The following is a 14,419-nucleotide window of genomic DNA, read 5'->3' on the forward strand; positions in this document are numbered from 1 at the left end:
CCAGCGGAACTCGTTGCTGTTCACCGAATAAAAAACCTGCGGAAAGTTTCAACATAGACTTGGCCGAAGACGTTTTTTTTTATATTTTTTATGGATAAGAGAGAAGGTTTAATTAAGCGTCGGAGCGAGTCAAAGTTTCTACGGGGCGAGGTTTCGAGACAGAAAATATCATATTATTTTGGGTGAGAGAGAGAGAGAGAGAGAGCTAATTAAGAGGGAAAAGCAACGTCCACCAGCAGATGCAACTTCCTAAAAAAAAATTTTATAATGTCAGCATAATTTTAAAAATTACGCAACAATCTATATCAGCCCCTAATATATTTTTTATTAGCATAATCATATATTATTAGTATTATTTTTTCGTTAATACGATCTTGTTAGAATGATTCTAGAGATCATATAACAGTTTGTATCGGCGGATAATATTTTTCTTTGTTAGTATAATCCTATATCAACTTATATTATTTTTTTTGTTTGGAGTCTGTAAACGAGTATATATATATAACAACTTAGAATTTCACCCAAAATGGCTAGCTAGAAGATATCATTTGAGTTTCTTGATCCTATATAAGTATCCAAGATCTATCCATCGATACACGTCCTCACAGGTCTTCACATACTCTCTCAATTAAACCATGACGTCTTCGTCACGCTAAAGGTTCAAATCCATTCAAATCTAATTACAAATATCAGGATCAGCCCGTGGTTAACTCCAATAGAACGTGCTGCAGTGTCTCTTAGTCCTTATAGGTTATATAGGCTGGGTCTGCTCTGATATCATTTGTAACAACCCAAAATTTCATCCAAAATGGTTAGCCGAAAGGTATTATTTAGGTTCCTTGATCCTATATAAGTATCCAAGATCTATCCAGCAAATAACTGTGTGGGACTAAAAACACACGCCCGCTCGGATCCTTACATACTCCCTCTGTTTAAGCTCTGACGTCCTCGTTAGGCTAAGGGTTTAAATCCATTCAAATCTAATCACAAATATCACGATCGGCCCGTGGTCAGCCCCAATGAATCCGTACTGTAGTATTTTCTAGTCCACATAGGTAGTGGGCCAAGTTCGCTCTAATATCATGTGTAATAACTTCAAGACCTCATCCAAAATGGCTAGCTGGAAAGTATTATTTGGGTTCCTTGATCCTATATAAGTACCCAAGATCTATCTAGCAAATAACTGATATGGGACTAAACATACGCCCACACGGGTTCTCACATACTTTTTCTGTTTAAGCCTTGACGTGTTCGTCAAGCTAAGGATTCAAATCCATTCAAATCTAATCCCAAACACCATGATCGGCCCGTAGTCAGCCTCAATGGATCTGTGCTGCAGTGTCTCGTAGTCCACATAGGTTATGGGCCAGGTTCGCTCTGTTAATATTTTGTAACAATTCAAAACCTCACTCAAAATAGCTAGTCGAAAAGTATTATTTCGGTTACTTGATCTTGTATAAGTACCCAAGATCTATCCAGCGAATAACCAATGTGGGACTAAACCGTGACGAAGACGTCATGGTTTAAATGAGAGAGTATGTGAAGACCTGTGAGGATGTGTATCGATGGGTAGATCTTGGATATTTATATAGGATCAAGAAACTCAAATGATACCTTCTAGCTAGCCATTTTGGGTGAGCTTTGATACCATTTGTAACAACTCGGGACTTTAACCAAAATGGCTAGCTGGAAAGTATTATTTATATTCCTTGATTCTGTATAAGTACTAAAGATCTATCTAGCGAATAACCGATTTGGGACTAAACACACGCCCGCATAGGTTTTCACATACTCCTCTCGTTTAAGCCCTGATGTCCTTGTCATGCTAAGGGTTCACATCCATTCAAATCTAATTACAAACACCACGATCGATCCATGGTCAGCCCCAATAGAACCGTGTTGCAGTGTTCCGTAGTCCACATAAGTTATAAGTTGTGTTTGCTCTGATCCCATTTGTAACAACCCAGAACCTCATCCACAATAGTTAGCCGGAACATATTATTTGATCCTGTATAAGTACCCAAAATCTACTCAGCAAATAACCAATGTGGGACTAAACACACGCCCGCACGGGTCCTCACAATAACTCCTGAAATGTACCGAATGTGATATATTAGAGAAATAAAAGCTCTTTTTCTCTTGTTTGTCTCTTCTTCTACAAATATTTTAACATGGTGTCAGAGCCGCCGATCATCTAATTTACTGCCACCATCTCTTCTGCTTTTGATATGGTCATCGTTGCAATGTCTGGAGGCTTTGAAGACCTCCATTGCTGATCTATCGATTTCTATTCTCAAGTGAATCAACATCCGAATATCCTCTATTTTTCAGTGGATCTGCTGATCTTCTATTTTCCCACATATTCTCTATTTTTTGGTGAATCAACATTCGAAGATTTTATAATCCATAGTAAATCTGCATATCCTCTATTTTCGGTAGATTAATACTCGAATATCCTTTGTTTTATAATGGATCCATAGCTCCTCTTCATTATTTTTCTCCTCAGCTTCAGATCTTCAATCGTCTTTCCTCACCATCACTTGGCCCCTTTCTCTCCATCTCCAGTTTTATTTGCTACTTCCACCTCTTTCACCATCTATTTCAAGGTCTTTTGCTACTCTCCCATAGTGTCTCCGTATACGAGGATTGTCAATCTTTAGTTGCCTTCTTTTTGAGCTTTGTTCTCGCTATAATTATCATCTTCTATGTATCTTCTCGCTGCCATATCATCAAACAAGTCAATCAGCCACATCGGCAGACACATCAATCTATTATTTCAGTCAGAGACATCGACAGACACGCCAGTTTGCTATATTAGTCAGTCTTGCCAGTGAATGCATTAGTCTACCACGTCAGCATTACGAAATATTTCAATTTGCTGCATTAGCTTACTTATCTGCTGTATCTGTTTCTAAGCTCCTATGTCAGTTTTTGTTCAGCCATATCAAATTATATATTGTCATATTAGCTTGATACATCAGTATGCTAGATTACCTTCTAAGTTATTACGTCAACTTCTAATCTACTACAACAATTTTTGAATTATTATAACAGTTCATGTTCTGCCACATCAGGCTCTGTGTTGCGACATCAGCTCTTGATCTATTACCACTTCAACCTCTGAGCTACTATGTCACCTTATAGTCTATCACGTTAGCTTCTTGGCTGCTATTTCAGCTCTTGATCTAATATGTCAACCTGTATTAGCCAATAATATTTTTTTTATTAGCGTAATTTTGTATTGGTCAATATTATTTATTAGTATGACTTTGTTAAATTGATTTTATGGATCACATAATAACTTATATCAGTGAGTAATATTTTTTTTTTTAACATGATCCCATATCGGCCTATATTATTTTTTTTTGTATGGAGTCTGTACATAAGTCGTATATATAACCCCTAAAATGTATCAAATGTAATTGAACATAATAATAAATTTTTTTCTTATTTTTTTTTTGTTTTTCTCTCCTTCTATAAATATTTTAACATATAATTTTCTGTGCCAGTCACATGCAACTTCTTAATAAAATTATTAAGAGAACCTGCACACGCAACTTCTTATTAAAATTATTGAGAGACCCGCATCATTCCAATTCATTGACTTGAAATTCAGTGGGTTGTGCAGCTTTTTATCGCACCAAGTCTTATGCACCGTAAAATGGCACTAAGTCATTTTTTTCAACCATGGAACGTTTAATAACTAATAAGATGGAAAGGTCCATCTGCTATCAGAGAGGTAAAAATCAATTGAGTTTGTGGTCCTGTACTCATCTTCAAACGGCCGCAATGGTAAATGAGAGCCCAAAGTCCGGTTTCTCCCAAAGGGAGGTACGCATGCAAGTGATGCTGTGGGAGAGGCGAGAAAGGTATCAGAAGTTGCTGGTTATTTAGTCCACGGAATTAATCCATATTTGTTTAACATGTGATGAGAAAATTTGATAATTTAAAAGCTGCAATGCTCATAGGATAGCTTGACAACTTCTCCTCACATGCAGTATATATTAAGAGCTCATGTGGTTGGCTTGACTAGTTGCTTGTAATTATATCATTTTCAACTTAGCTTGTATGACTTTCTTTTTGCAATTTATACGGGTCAACTTTTGCTAGGTCACAGATGGCGCTAGTTGATAAATAGCATACTAGTCTCGATAAACATCATACTTTGTTGGATGGAAGTAAGGTTATTTCTCTTTCCTCTTTTTGTCCTCTTTTTATTTTAATTAAAGTTAGGGTAAGTTCTCCCTCCCTTCTCACAACAAAAAGCCAAAAAAAAAGAAAAAGAAAAAGACAATGAAAGGAGCATCTTGATGAGAATATGATGGCCTTTGGGAGTGGGTTTTGGAGTCACCCTCGGCAGGTTCATGAACCACCGAATGGTAGGTAATGCTGCTGCTCTTCCTAAGCATGATCCTCAGCAGGTCCAGAACTCCTCTTCCATCTATCCAACTCTTGGTCCTCCTCTTACAGTTGGTGTGCGTCAAGATTAGTCATGCGCTCTCCTTTAGCTACTCTAGCTTCGATGCCACCGCAGGAGGCATAACAATGGATGGGGACGCCTATTTTCTTGACGGAGCAATCCAAGTCACCAAGAACCAAGCCGACTCTTCCATTTTAAATAGCACCGGCAGCGTTGTATATAATGAACCTGTACTTCTCTGGGACAAGGCTTCAGGTAAACTCGCTGACTTCAGTGCAAATTTCTCGTTCATTATCCAAGCCCTCCAGGGAAATGTAAGCGCCGATGGGATTGCCTTCTTCCTCTCATCATACCCTTACCAGAACGCGAGCGTGAGTGATTCAAATGGTGGGGCTCTTGGACTATTTCTCCGTTCTGGTGCTAACTGGACGAGGCCGAAGCAGATCGTTGCTGTCGAGTTCGATACCTTCAAAAATCCTGAGTATAACGATTCGAGTGCTAATCACATAGGAATCGACTTCAACAGGATCATCTCTGTCGCGCATAGGGACTTGGATACTAGCATCAGAGAAGGCCACAGATTGGATGCATCAATTAGTTACAGTGCTAGCACTGGAAATTTGACTGTATTCCTCAGCAATTTCTCTGATCCTAGGATAAATTGGAGTCTGTCTTATGGTGTCAACTTGACGGATTACCTGCCAGAAAAGGTTGCCGTTGGCTTCTCAGCTGCAACAGGTAATCAAACTGAGACACACAAGATCCTCTCTTGGAGTTTCAACTCCACTGATCTTGGACCAAGACCACCGAGACACAAAAAGTTTGCCTTGTGCTTGGGTCTTGCTATTGCTGCTGTAGTTCTATTATCATGTGTGTTATGTTCTGTGCGGTTTATAAGAAAATATATATGCAAGAAAGCTAGTACAGAGATGGAAGAAGATGAGGAGGAAGAAGAAGATATGACTATTGATATTTTAGTCAGTGATGCGGTGCAGAGAGCCAGTGGACCTAGGAGATTTCCATATAGCGTACTTGCAGATGCAACCAATAATTTTGCTGCCGAGGGGAAACTTGGACAAGGAGGATTTGGGGGGGTTTACGTGGGAGTATTGCATGACCCACAACTTGAAGTGGCCATTAAAAGGATCTCGAGAGATTCTAAGCAAGGGAGGAAGGAGTATATATCTGAAATCACGATTATCGGTCAATTAAGGCATCGTAATCTTGTCCAGCTTATTGGTTATTGTCATAGAAGGGATGACTTGTTGCTTGTTTATGAGTATATGCCGAATAAAAGCCTTGATTACCATCTATACAACAAAGATAGATTGCTTGCATGGCCGGAGAGGTACAAGATTGCTTTGGGGCTGGCCTCGGCATTGCTTTACCTCCATGAAGAGTGGGAGCAATGTGTCATCCACAGAGATGTGAAGCCGAGCAATGTCATGTTGGATTCAGAGTTCAATGCTAAACTTGGTGACTTTGGATTGGCAAGGCTCGTCGATCATGACTGCGACTCGCTGACGACTGTTTTGATGGGAACGAGGGGATACATGGCACCTGAATATTCTAACACAGGTATGAGAAATATGAAGTGTTATTTTTCAACAGGCTTATTAGCTATCTTTAAGCATGCAATAGGGCAAATCATTCTAATTGTATTGAAGTTTTCTTTTCAAAAACGCTTTAGTAACTCGGAAATGTAACTCAAAAAGTCACTCAGCGCTGGTGTGTTGTATTCTTCTTGCTTCCTTAGCGAGCCTAGCTTGTGAACTGCGCCATGTTTTGAAGCAAAGTGGAAAGTGGAAGAAAGCTGAGTGACTTTCTTGTGTGATATTTCTGAGTAACCACGCCATTGCTCTACTTCTAGTATGAACAAACTTGGCGATAAATCTTGCATCAGTATATGTTGAATGTGTGGTTCGTACTTGTATTAGTTTATTTCTGTTACTTTAGTTATAGGAACAAACAAACACCGCAATGCTTTAAAGACGAGCTCTAGTCCGGTTTCGAAAGAACTAACTTCAAGCCTTTGCAAGACCCATGTTGGATGACTAGATCATAATAGCAAACTTTGTATCAAAGTTTTATATCCCATTAAAAAAATCTTCATTTTTTTTGTGATAGATAATTTTAAAAATTATTTTATTAAAACACATCATATTTTTTTAAAAAAATTATTTTGGGTTTTGGTGATTGATATCTTGGACAACCAAAAATGGTAAATAAAAGAACATAAGAAATATATTTTTTGTTTGAACTTTTGGTTTATTAGTTGTGATGCACGCGCAAACACACCAACAAGTAATTAATGATTTTAGAGTTTATCTTACAGCCTATTATATAGTAAAGTCAATAGACGGGACAAAAGTCAATAGTTGGCTTTTCTTATCTTATCTTCATTCCAAGCAGTACAGATCTGAGTTGTATCATCAGTTGCATCATCAACTGCATAGGATGGTAACATTTATATACTAATTGTAAAATTATCATCAACTTGATCATCAATTGCTATTCCCAAAATGAACCATGAACAACCACCTCCGGGAAAATGAACCATGAACTTTCATCATATTTCTCACAACCAGAGAAAAAATGAAGGAGAAACGTTGAGAGCAGAGTGAGATAGAGTAGTGAAGGCTTTGGATTTTTCGGAGAATGGAAGTCAATAAAACTACTGAATACTAGCCGCTGTGATATTATTTTTTTACCTTTGGGGTAAGTGGGCAGGGGCTCAGCAACTTTGATCCTTGATTAAGAAAATTTGAACGTTTGCCGGGTACATAGCTGGTGGAAATTAACTGCTCCTCACACACACTGACACACGCACACACACGCGTACGCGAGCACAATTGAAAAGTCTTTGAATTTAGATTCATTCTGAAATCCGTTAACTTACAGCATGGTTATTCTTCAACTAAGTGAGTGATGTGGAGCGCTTGTGAATTTTTCTTTTCTTTTCTTTTCTTTTTTAAGAAAACCATTCAACAGGCGATGGCTGGTTTGTCTAGAATCTCTTGTAAGATTTTGCTGATGCATCTACTTAGATAGCTAGCAAATTATTGAAAAGAAAAGGTTGGTATTCTCCTTGCAATTCAGCAAAACAAGAGTAATCATAAATTTAAAATTATTTTTATCAATTAAATAAAATTCTCCATAAAATTTTATAGGAAAAGCTAGCAAAGAATCTGACGTCTACAGCTTTGGAGTGGTTATATTGGAAATGGCATGCGGTAGAAAGCCAGTTGAAGCAAGAAAAAAGAAGAGCGAAGTTAGTTTGGTAGAATGGGTGTGGGAGCTCTATGGAAAAGGAATGTGTTTGGTTGCAGCAGATGGAAGGTTAAACTTAAAGTTTGATGAGCAACAAGTGCAACGCTTGATGACCGTGGGACTATGGTGTGCCCATCCAGCTTACAATCATAGACCCTCGATAAGACAAGCAGTTCATGTCCTCCAATGTGATGCTCCATTACCAAATTTGCCACGCAAGATGCCTGTTCCAATATACTGTCCTGCAATAGAAGACTTGTACAATCTTGCCTCAACTTCATCGAACATGTACTCTCTCACTTCAATATCCGGCCGCTGAAGGATGGTAAGTTATGCCTTTTGTATTTTTTATTTATTGTGTGAGAAATAAGGGATAATAAGTCATGTTAAAAGGTTGAATTCCGACATTCAGAATGGCATGTTTCTTTCTTTTTTTTTTTGGTGCATAATGGGTTGTTTCTCAAACACAATTAGTTCATGCAATATGATGGCATTGTCATTATTAATTGTTTTTGTCTGGACATGACCATAGAAAATGCATGTAGAATAAATGGAGATCCACAAGTATTTCTGAAAATATAGAACATCGGAAAAATCTTTCCTTCTGAGTATAATGATCTTTTCATATCATAACACTAAAATAATAATCAAACGTTGACATGTGACGTAGTGCAAATCATACGTTGACGCAGTATTATTTTCAATGAAACTAGCTAGACGGTTGGTAGGTGTCTATTTATAATGCACCCTGGGTTGACATGTGGCTCGATCTGCTTGAAAAATCGAGCTGGTGCTTCGATTAGAGCTGCTGTGCCCCTATATAAGGGTTTTCCCATCCTTTGAACTCCACTTCTGACTCCATTTTCCTTCTCCATTCGGGTGCTCGAGTCATTCAAGCGCACGGGCAGTGCTCTGATGAAATCTTTTGTTTCTTGCTCCAGCATCCTCTATCTCTGGTTCCGGCATCCTCCGTCTCCGGCTCTAGTATATCTGTGTCTCTTCATTTCCAGTAGGCTTTCGCTCCTTGGTTGCTCAGTTCTTTCGTCGTCATCTCCCTCGCTACCTTGTCTCCTTTTCCTTCATCTTCATCTCGCTCATTATGAGAGACCGTGAGGTTAGTACCCCTGAGGGGAGTTAGTCATCAGATCATCCTTCCCTAGCTCGGCAGCCATTACCTTCGGTTGAGTTTGAAGCCCAACCGAGCCCGGACCACGAGGCGTCTGTCCTTACACAAAAGGAGATGGACCTCGTGCGAGCCTAACATTTTATCCCTCCAAAATTCGTCTTCGAGCTCGCCCATCCTAGTGCCTGGGTCACCCAACCTCTTCTTTCTCTGATCGATCTGTATGAGAAAACTCTGAGGGTCAGACAAGACGAGTCCTTGTCGGCTTTGTGTCTCTTTATCTTCTCTAGGGCATCCAGGCCTCGACTTTCCTCTTTTGGAGGTGCTTCACTTTGCAGAAGCATTTCCGAGACAGCAGCTGATGGTACTTTTCTCTAAGAAAAGATTGCCAGCCGATCCAAGATGCTCCTCTTCCTTTCACGGATGGAAAGGGAGATTTTTCTTGGTCCGCTCCGAGCAGCCATGGAGGTTGAGACCACATGGAGGGCACCCTGGACTGATCTGAGTCGTTCTCCGAGGTTGGCTGGCGATAATTGAAGGCCCTTAGACAAGCCTATGGAATTTCTACCAAAAGTTGATCTAAAAACTTTCCTTTTTTGTTTCCCTATTTTTCGACCCTAATTTTGTCACTCTCAGTTTTTAGCAACCATTACCACTGCCACATATTATCGGAACCCCAGGTTGGTGCTTCGTAATTGAATGGCGAAGGCTCATCCGTTGGAAAGCGAGGTAAGCTATGATGAAGTTGAACCCTTGCTTTTTAGACCAACCCTCCATATCGGATTTTTTTCATCCGCCAGCCATCCTTGTCAATGGTCGTTCGTTGCCTCCCATCAATGCCATAGGCTGCCACCCTCCGAGAGTGAACTCTGAGAGTAAAATCCCTTCCTCTATTTTGAGGGTGAAGCATTTGTGGTTCTCTCTTTCTCTCTCTTCTCTTTCTTTTACTTTCTCTCTCTATATGGTTCTATGCACCTCAATGGAGAATCCTAATCTCCATCTCTATGGATCCCAGATTGACCCGAATAGAGGCCCCTTGATCGGCACTGATGCAACTGCGTATCATGTTGGCCTTCTCCCTAACCTCCAACTGGCATCTCTGAACCCAATAATTGACAACCCCTTTTACTATCCTTGCACTAATTGGATACTTGCTTTGTGATCCACTATTTGAGTCATCCAGTTTTGACCCACCCAAGCTATTGGATAAAATTACCAGGCTAGTTAGGTCCCTTTTCCTCTCTCTCGAATTTTTCCACCATTAATCATAATTACTATAATTTCTGTAATGGTGCAACTGTCCAGACAAGAAAAGGCTAAGCAAGAAGGTTTTACGCTCTAATCCTTAAATTAAGCTAAAGCCCTAATTTCTTTATGTATTTATTAGTCTTGTATTTGGTAGGATGGAAACATTTGGGCTAAAGTTATTTTGGACATGAAGATTTTGATATTAGAAAATTAAGATTTAATTAATTAATATTGTTGGTACTTGATTAATGACAAATTGGTCTCATATTGATGATCAATAATTAATTGGACATGTTATGCATGCACTCAAACTAGTAAATATTACATCTGAATGTTGCTGATGATAGAGGTAAGGATCTTGTGTGAGATAACGGGCTGAAGCCGGCAGCCCCAGCCGACTTCGGCCCAATGCCCCTTTTGGAAGGGGCTAGAGTAGGGGATCGCAGTCGCGATCCCCTCCGGGTTCTTCGGGCGCAGAGGCGTCGCGGGCATTCCGCAACTGCACCGCAGTTGTTCCACGTCCAATTTGCGGCCGCACGAGCGGCCGCTGATTTCGCCTCACTGCCTCGATTCCCGCAGTGGAGAGCCATTGAAATTGGGTGATAAAACCCCCATTCCTCCTCCTAAGACCACCTCCGAGGCCTCTCTCCCTCTCCTCCCTCTGCTCTTGCTTCCCAAGTGGCCGGCGTGACGCCTCGGCCAACCACCATCACCACCCGAGCGTTCCTCTGTTTTGAGATCTACTTTCCCTTCGGAAAGCGCCGCCGCTGCCGCCGCTTGTCTGCTACATCGAGCAACCGCGGCCGAGATCTCCCTCCCACCGCCTCTGCCACTACCGGCAAGCTCCCTCCGCTCTTCGATTTCAAGCTTAATCATGCTATATTCCTCCCTTTGTTTTGGCCCCAAACCAAGACCATTCTCGATTGTTTCTCGACGTCGGCCACCGCAGCGGCCCCTGGCCATCGACCGGGGGATGGCCTCCAGCCACCCTTGTCTCTCTTCCCATTTCTTTGTTCCCTTCTTCCCTTGTCTGTGGGAGTTTGGGGAAGAAGAATGCCCATCGTGGGCCGAACTAAGCCAAGCTTGTTCACTGTGGGCCCAACATGGGCCCAGTTCAGTTGTGTTGGGCTTAGATGGGCCGTACCCATTGTGGGCCCAATTTGCGCCTACTTCAGCCGTGTTGGGCCGTACCCATTGTGGGCCCAACTTGCGCCCACTTCAGCCGTGTTGGGCCGTACCCATTGTGGGCCCAACTTGCGCCCACTTCAGCCGTGCTGGGCCCTATTGGGCCATGCTTATTATGGGCTGACTCTAGGCCCTATTGAGTCGTGCCCAATATTATATTTGATTTTGCTTAGCTCTAAAATTAATAAAAAATAATTATATTTAATGACATTTAAACAGGTGAACCTGATTCGCCTAAGCATGAAGAAGTAACTTAATACTTCAAAATGTATTTTCTAAAGTGTTTGACAAAGTAATTATTAGATGATTTAATTTTGAAATATATTTTGTACTTAGTAAAATGGGTCAAGCATGTTAAATATTATTTAAAAATGTTGTTACATGTTACGAAATCTGTAAAATATAATTGGATAACTTATGATATCTATTTTTATACGTATATATCTTCAGCATGACTATGATCTGCTTTGGCCCCGCCAATGGGGTTTATTTGGTAGCCCTATCGACTTGTATCTGTGAGGAATCGATTTCGACACCGCACCACCGGTGATTAGAATAGTAGATTTGGACACCGTTGCCACCGGTAATTAATAATAGTGGATTTGGGCATCGTTGCCACCGGTGACTAATAATAGTAGATTTGGACACCGATGCCACCAGTGACTAATCATAGTGGATTTGGCACTTTGTGCAACCTATGCCACTGAGTTCTATGGCCGTAGCCTACATTCGTGGCATGACAGATTTGGTGGTATTAGAGCTTAGGTTAAGATCACTAGGGATCGTCATTGAAATATTTATATTTGAGCCTAAGTTTTAGAATCCTAGGATTCGTCGGAAAGGTTAAGAGATGGGTAAGAACTAGACAAGGGGATAATTTTTATTTGTTTTTGCTAATTATTCCATATTATTCTGTTTGGATGATCTTATGACATTTGTCTATTTTATTGAATTAGAATGTCGCCTCGCCATGTCCATAGTCTAAATCAGATGCTTGGGGGCTCTTGGGGTAGTGTCCCTACTAACTAAGCGATCGAGGCATCACAAAGCCCGAGGCCCCAGAATGAGGCCTTTAGAATTCACCAAGAAGGAGGGGCTGGTCAATCAGTCATCAACCAGCCAATCCTAGGTCAATCAACAATGACTCCAAAAATTGTCGCCGGGAATCAAACCCGGATGCTCGAACTAATTGAGGAAGTCATCGGGTTAGTACGCCAATAGCGACAACAACCTCAACAATCAGTCCAGCAGGATATTGTTCCTCTTGATCAAAGAAGAAGTGTAGCAGAATTCAAGAAAATGGCTCCTTCAGCTTTTAAAGGCACCACTAGTCCTCAAAAGGCCGAAGCTTGGATAGGTAAAATAGAGAAAGCCTTCAGGGCAATGGAGTGCATTGATGAAGAGAAGGTCAGATTTGCCATCTATATGCTTCAGGATCAAGCTCATCATTGGTGGAAGTCTGTGGAGCGCACATTGGCACATGTGCATGAGTCAGTTACATGGCAGAAGTTTCGCACAGCCTTCTACTCCAAGTATTTTCCTTCTAGTCGCTTGAGGGAGCCAGAGAGGAAATTTCTCAATCTGTCTCAAGGAACTATGACTGTGGATGAGTATGAGGTAGAGTTTGATAGGCTCTCTCGGTTCGCTCCCACCCTCGTTATGGATGCAAAGTCCAGAATGAAGAGATTCGAAGAAGGGTTGAAGTATAGCAGCTGCCATATACTAGACTCAATCATGCCTCTTAGTATCTCAGCCTCTGCAGACTACTCAAACAATTGTATGCCCTCATCATAATCAAATTGAGCTGGCCGACTCTTGAAAGTGAATCCTAGGTTCTTCGGTGTTAAGCATACTGAATTATTTTTTTTTTTTTGAAAACCATGGCTGAACCTGATCGGGTTGCCTACGTACCCCTTCATAAGGAGGATCAAGCCATACGTAGTTTTTTTTAAGTTTTAAAATGCAGCGAAAAAATCGAATCAAATAATTTAATTCATGCATGCTTACAAGATCAAATCTAGGAATCAACACCTTAAGAACACATAGGATTATGCCGGAATCGTTTAAACAATTATGCTAAAACTTTCATGCATGATTAACTATCAGATCTGAAAGGTAAACACTCTATTCCGATTAATCTCCAAATATCCATTGAATGGATTCTGGAGATAACTCCGTGAGGAGCCCCAAAGGAGGGTAAAACCTCGGAGAATCAGACCTAGACCCTGACTCCAAAATAAAAGATTAATATAGAATTAATACCTTTTATGATGGAAGAAACTTGTGAATCTGATCCTTGACTTCGCAGCCACGCACACGAATGGCCTCTACGAGAAGTACATGCGAAGCCCTAGGTAGATCGTCTCCGCGGGAGTGCTAGCTCGCGCAGGAACGCTGCAATGGCTGAAGCTTTCTCCTTCTAAACACTAAACCTTTGATTGTTCTACAAGAAGATGGAGGATGGATGTGAGGAAGAAGGAGAAGAAGGGATGGAGGCTCTCAGAAATTTTTTTTAAAATTTTTTGAAACTTCTAAATATTGTATATTTTGAACCCAAGGCATGGGGGTCTTTTATAGCCAAAAGACCACCCCATGCCTCACACCTAATTTAGCCAACTAATTTAGCTGATAAAATCCCCAAAAAATTTTGGTGGTTTGCAGCTAAGAAGAGATAAACATATCCAAATTTCGTGTATTTTGGATCTCTAAAAGATAAGAATTCATACGTCCAAACTTCAGCCGCAGACCACCCTATTTCATGCACCATGCAATCCCTACAAATTAGGAAATTCATCTAAATCTTTCTAGAAAGATTTAAGGTGCCATTTTTATAGAAAATATATCCCCATGCCTCCTCTCTTCTCATACCAATTTTTGGCCAAAATAAGGAGGATAGGCATGAAAAATATTGGGGATAAATCAAGGTGTCATTCTTCTCCAAGAAGATAAGGATGGATTCCTAAAATTTAGGGATTCTTCTCCTTATCCAATTCTGATTATTTGGACTCATAATCCTCATCAAATAAGGTCTTCTAATTGATTTGGATCAAGCCCAATCTAATTGGGTCAAGTACCATTAATTGGGTCAAGCTCAATCTACTTGGGTTGAACCCAATGCAATTAGGTCAAACCCTGATGCAGCCCAAATTGAATCCTATTCAATTTGGCTCAAC

The 14,419-nt window shown here is 40.6% G+C and overlaps 1 protein-coding gene across 1 annotated transcript; it reads left to right on the plus strand.

The window, feature by feature from the left end:
* Positions 1–4,160: 4,160 nt before the first annotated feature.
* Positions 4,161–8,196, plus strand: LOC103722624 (L-type lectin-domain containing receptor kinase IX.1-like). Its single transcript, XM_039133161.3, has 2 exons — positions 4,161–5,998; positions 7,591–8,196. Exons 1-2 carry the CDS (start codon positions 4,387–4,389, stop codon positions 8,007–8,009), a joined length of 2,031 nt encoding a protein of 676 aa, XP_038989089.3. The 5' UTR covers positions 4,161–4,386; the 3' UTR covers positions 8,010–8,196.
* The last annotated feature ends 6,223 nt before the right edge of the window (positions 8,197–14,419 follow it).

The sequence above is a fragment of the Phoenix dactylifera genome, chromosome 2 (genome assembly GCF_051530095.1).
Source record: "Phoenix dactylifera cultivar Ajwa chromosome 2, Ajwa_hap1_PhDact_Kaust_v1.1, whole genome shotgun sequence".
NCBI classification, from domain to species: domain Eukaryota; kingdom Viridiplantae; phylum Streptophyta; class Magnoliopsida; order Arecales; family Arecaceae; genus Phoenix; species Phoenix dactylifera.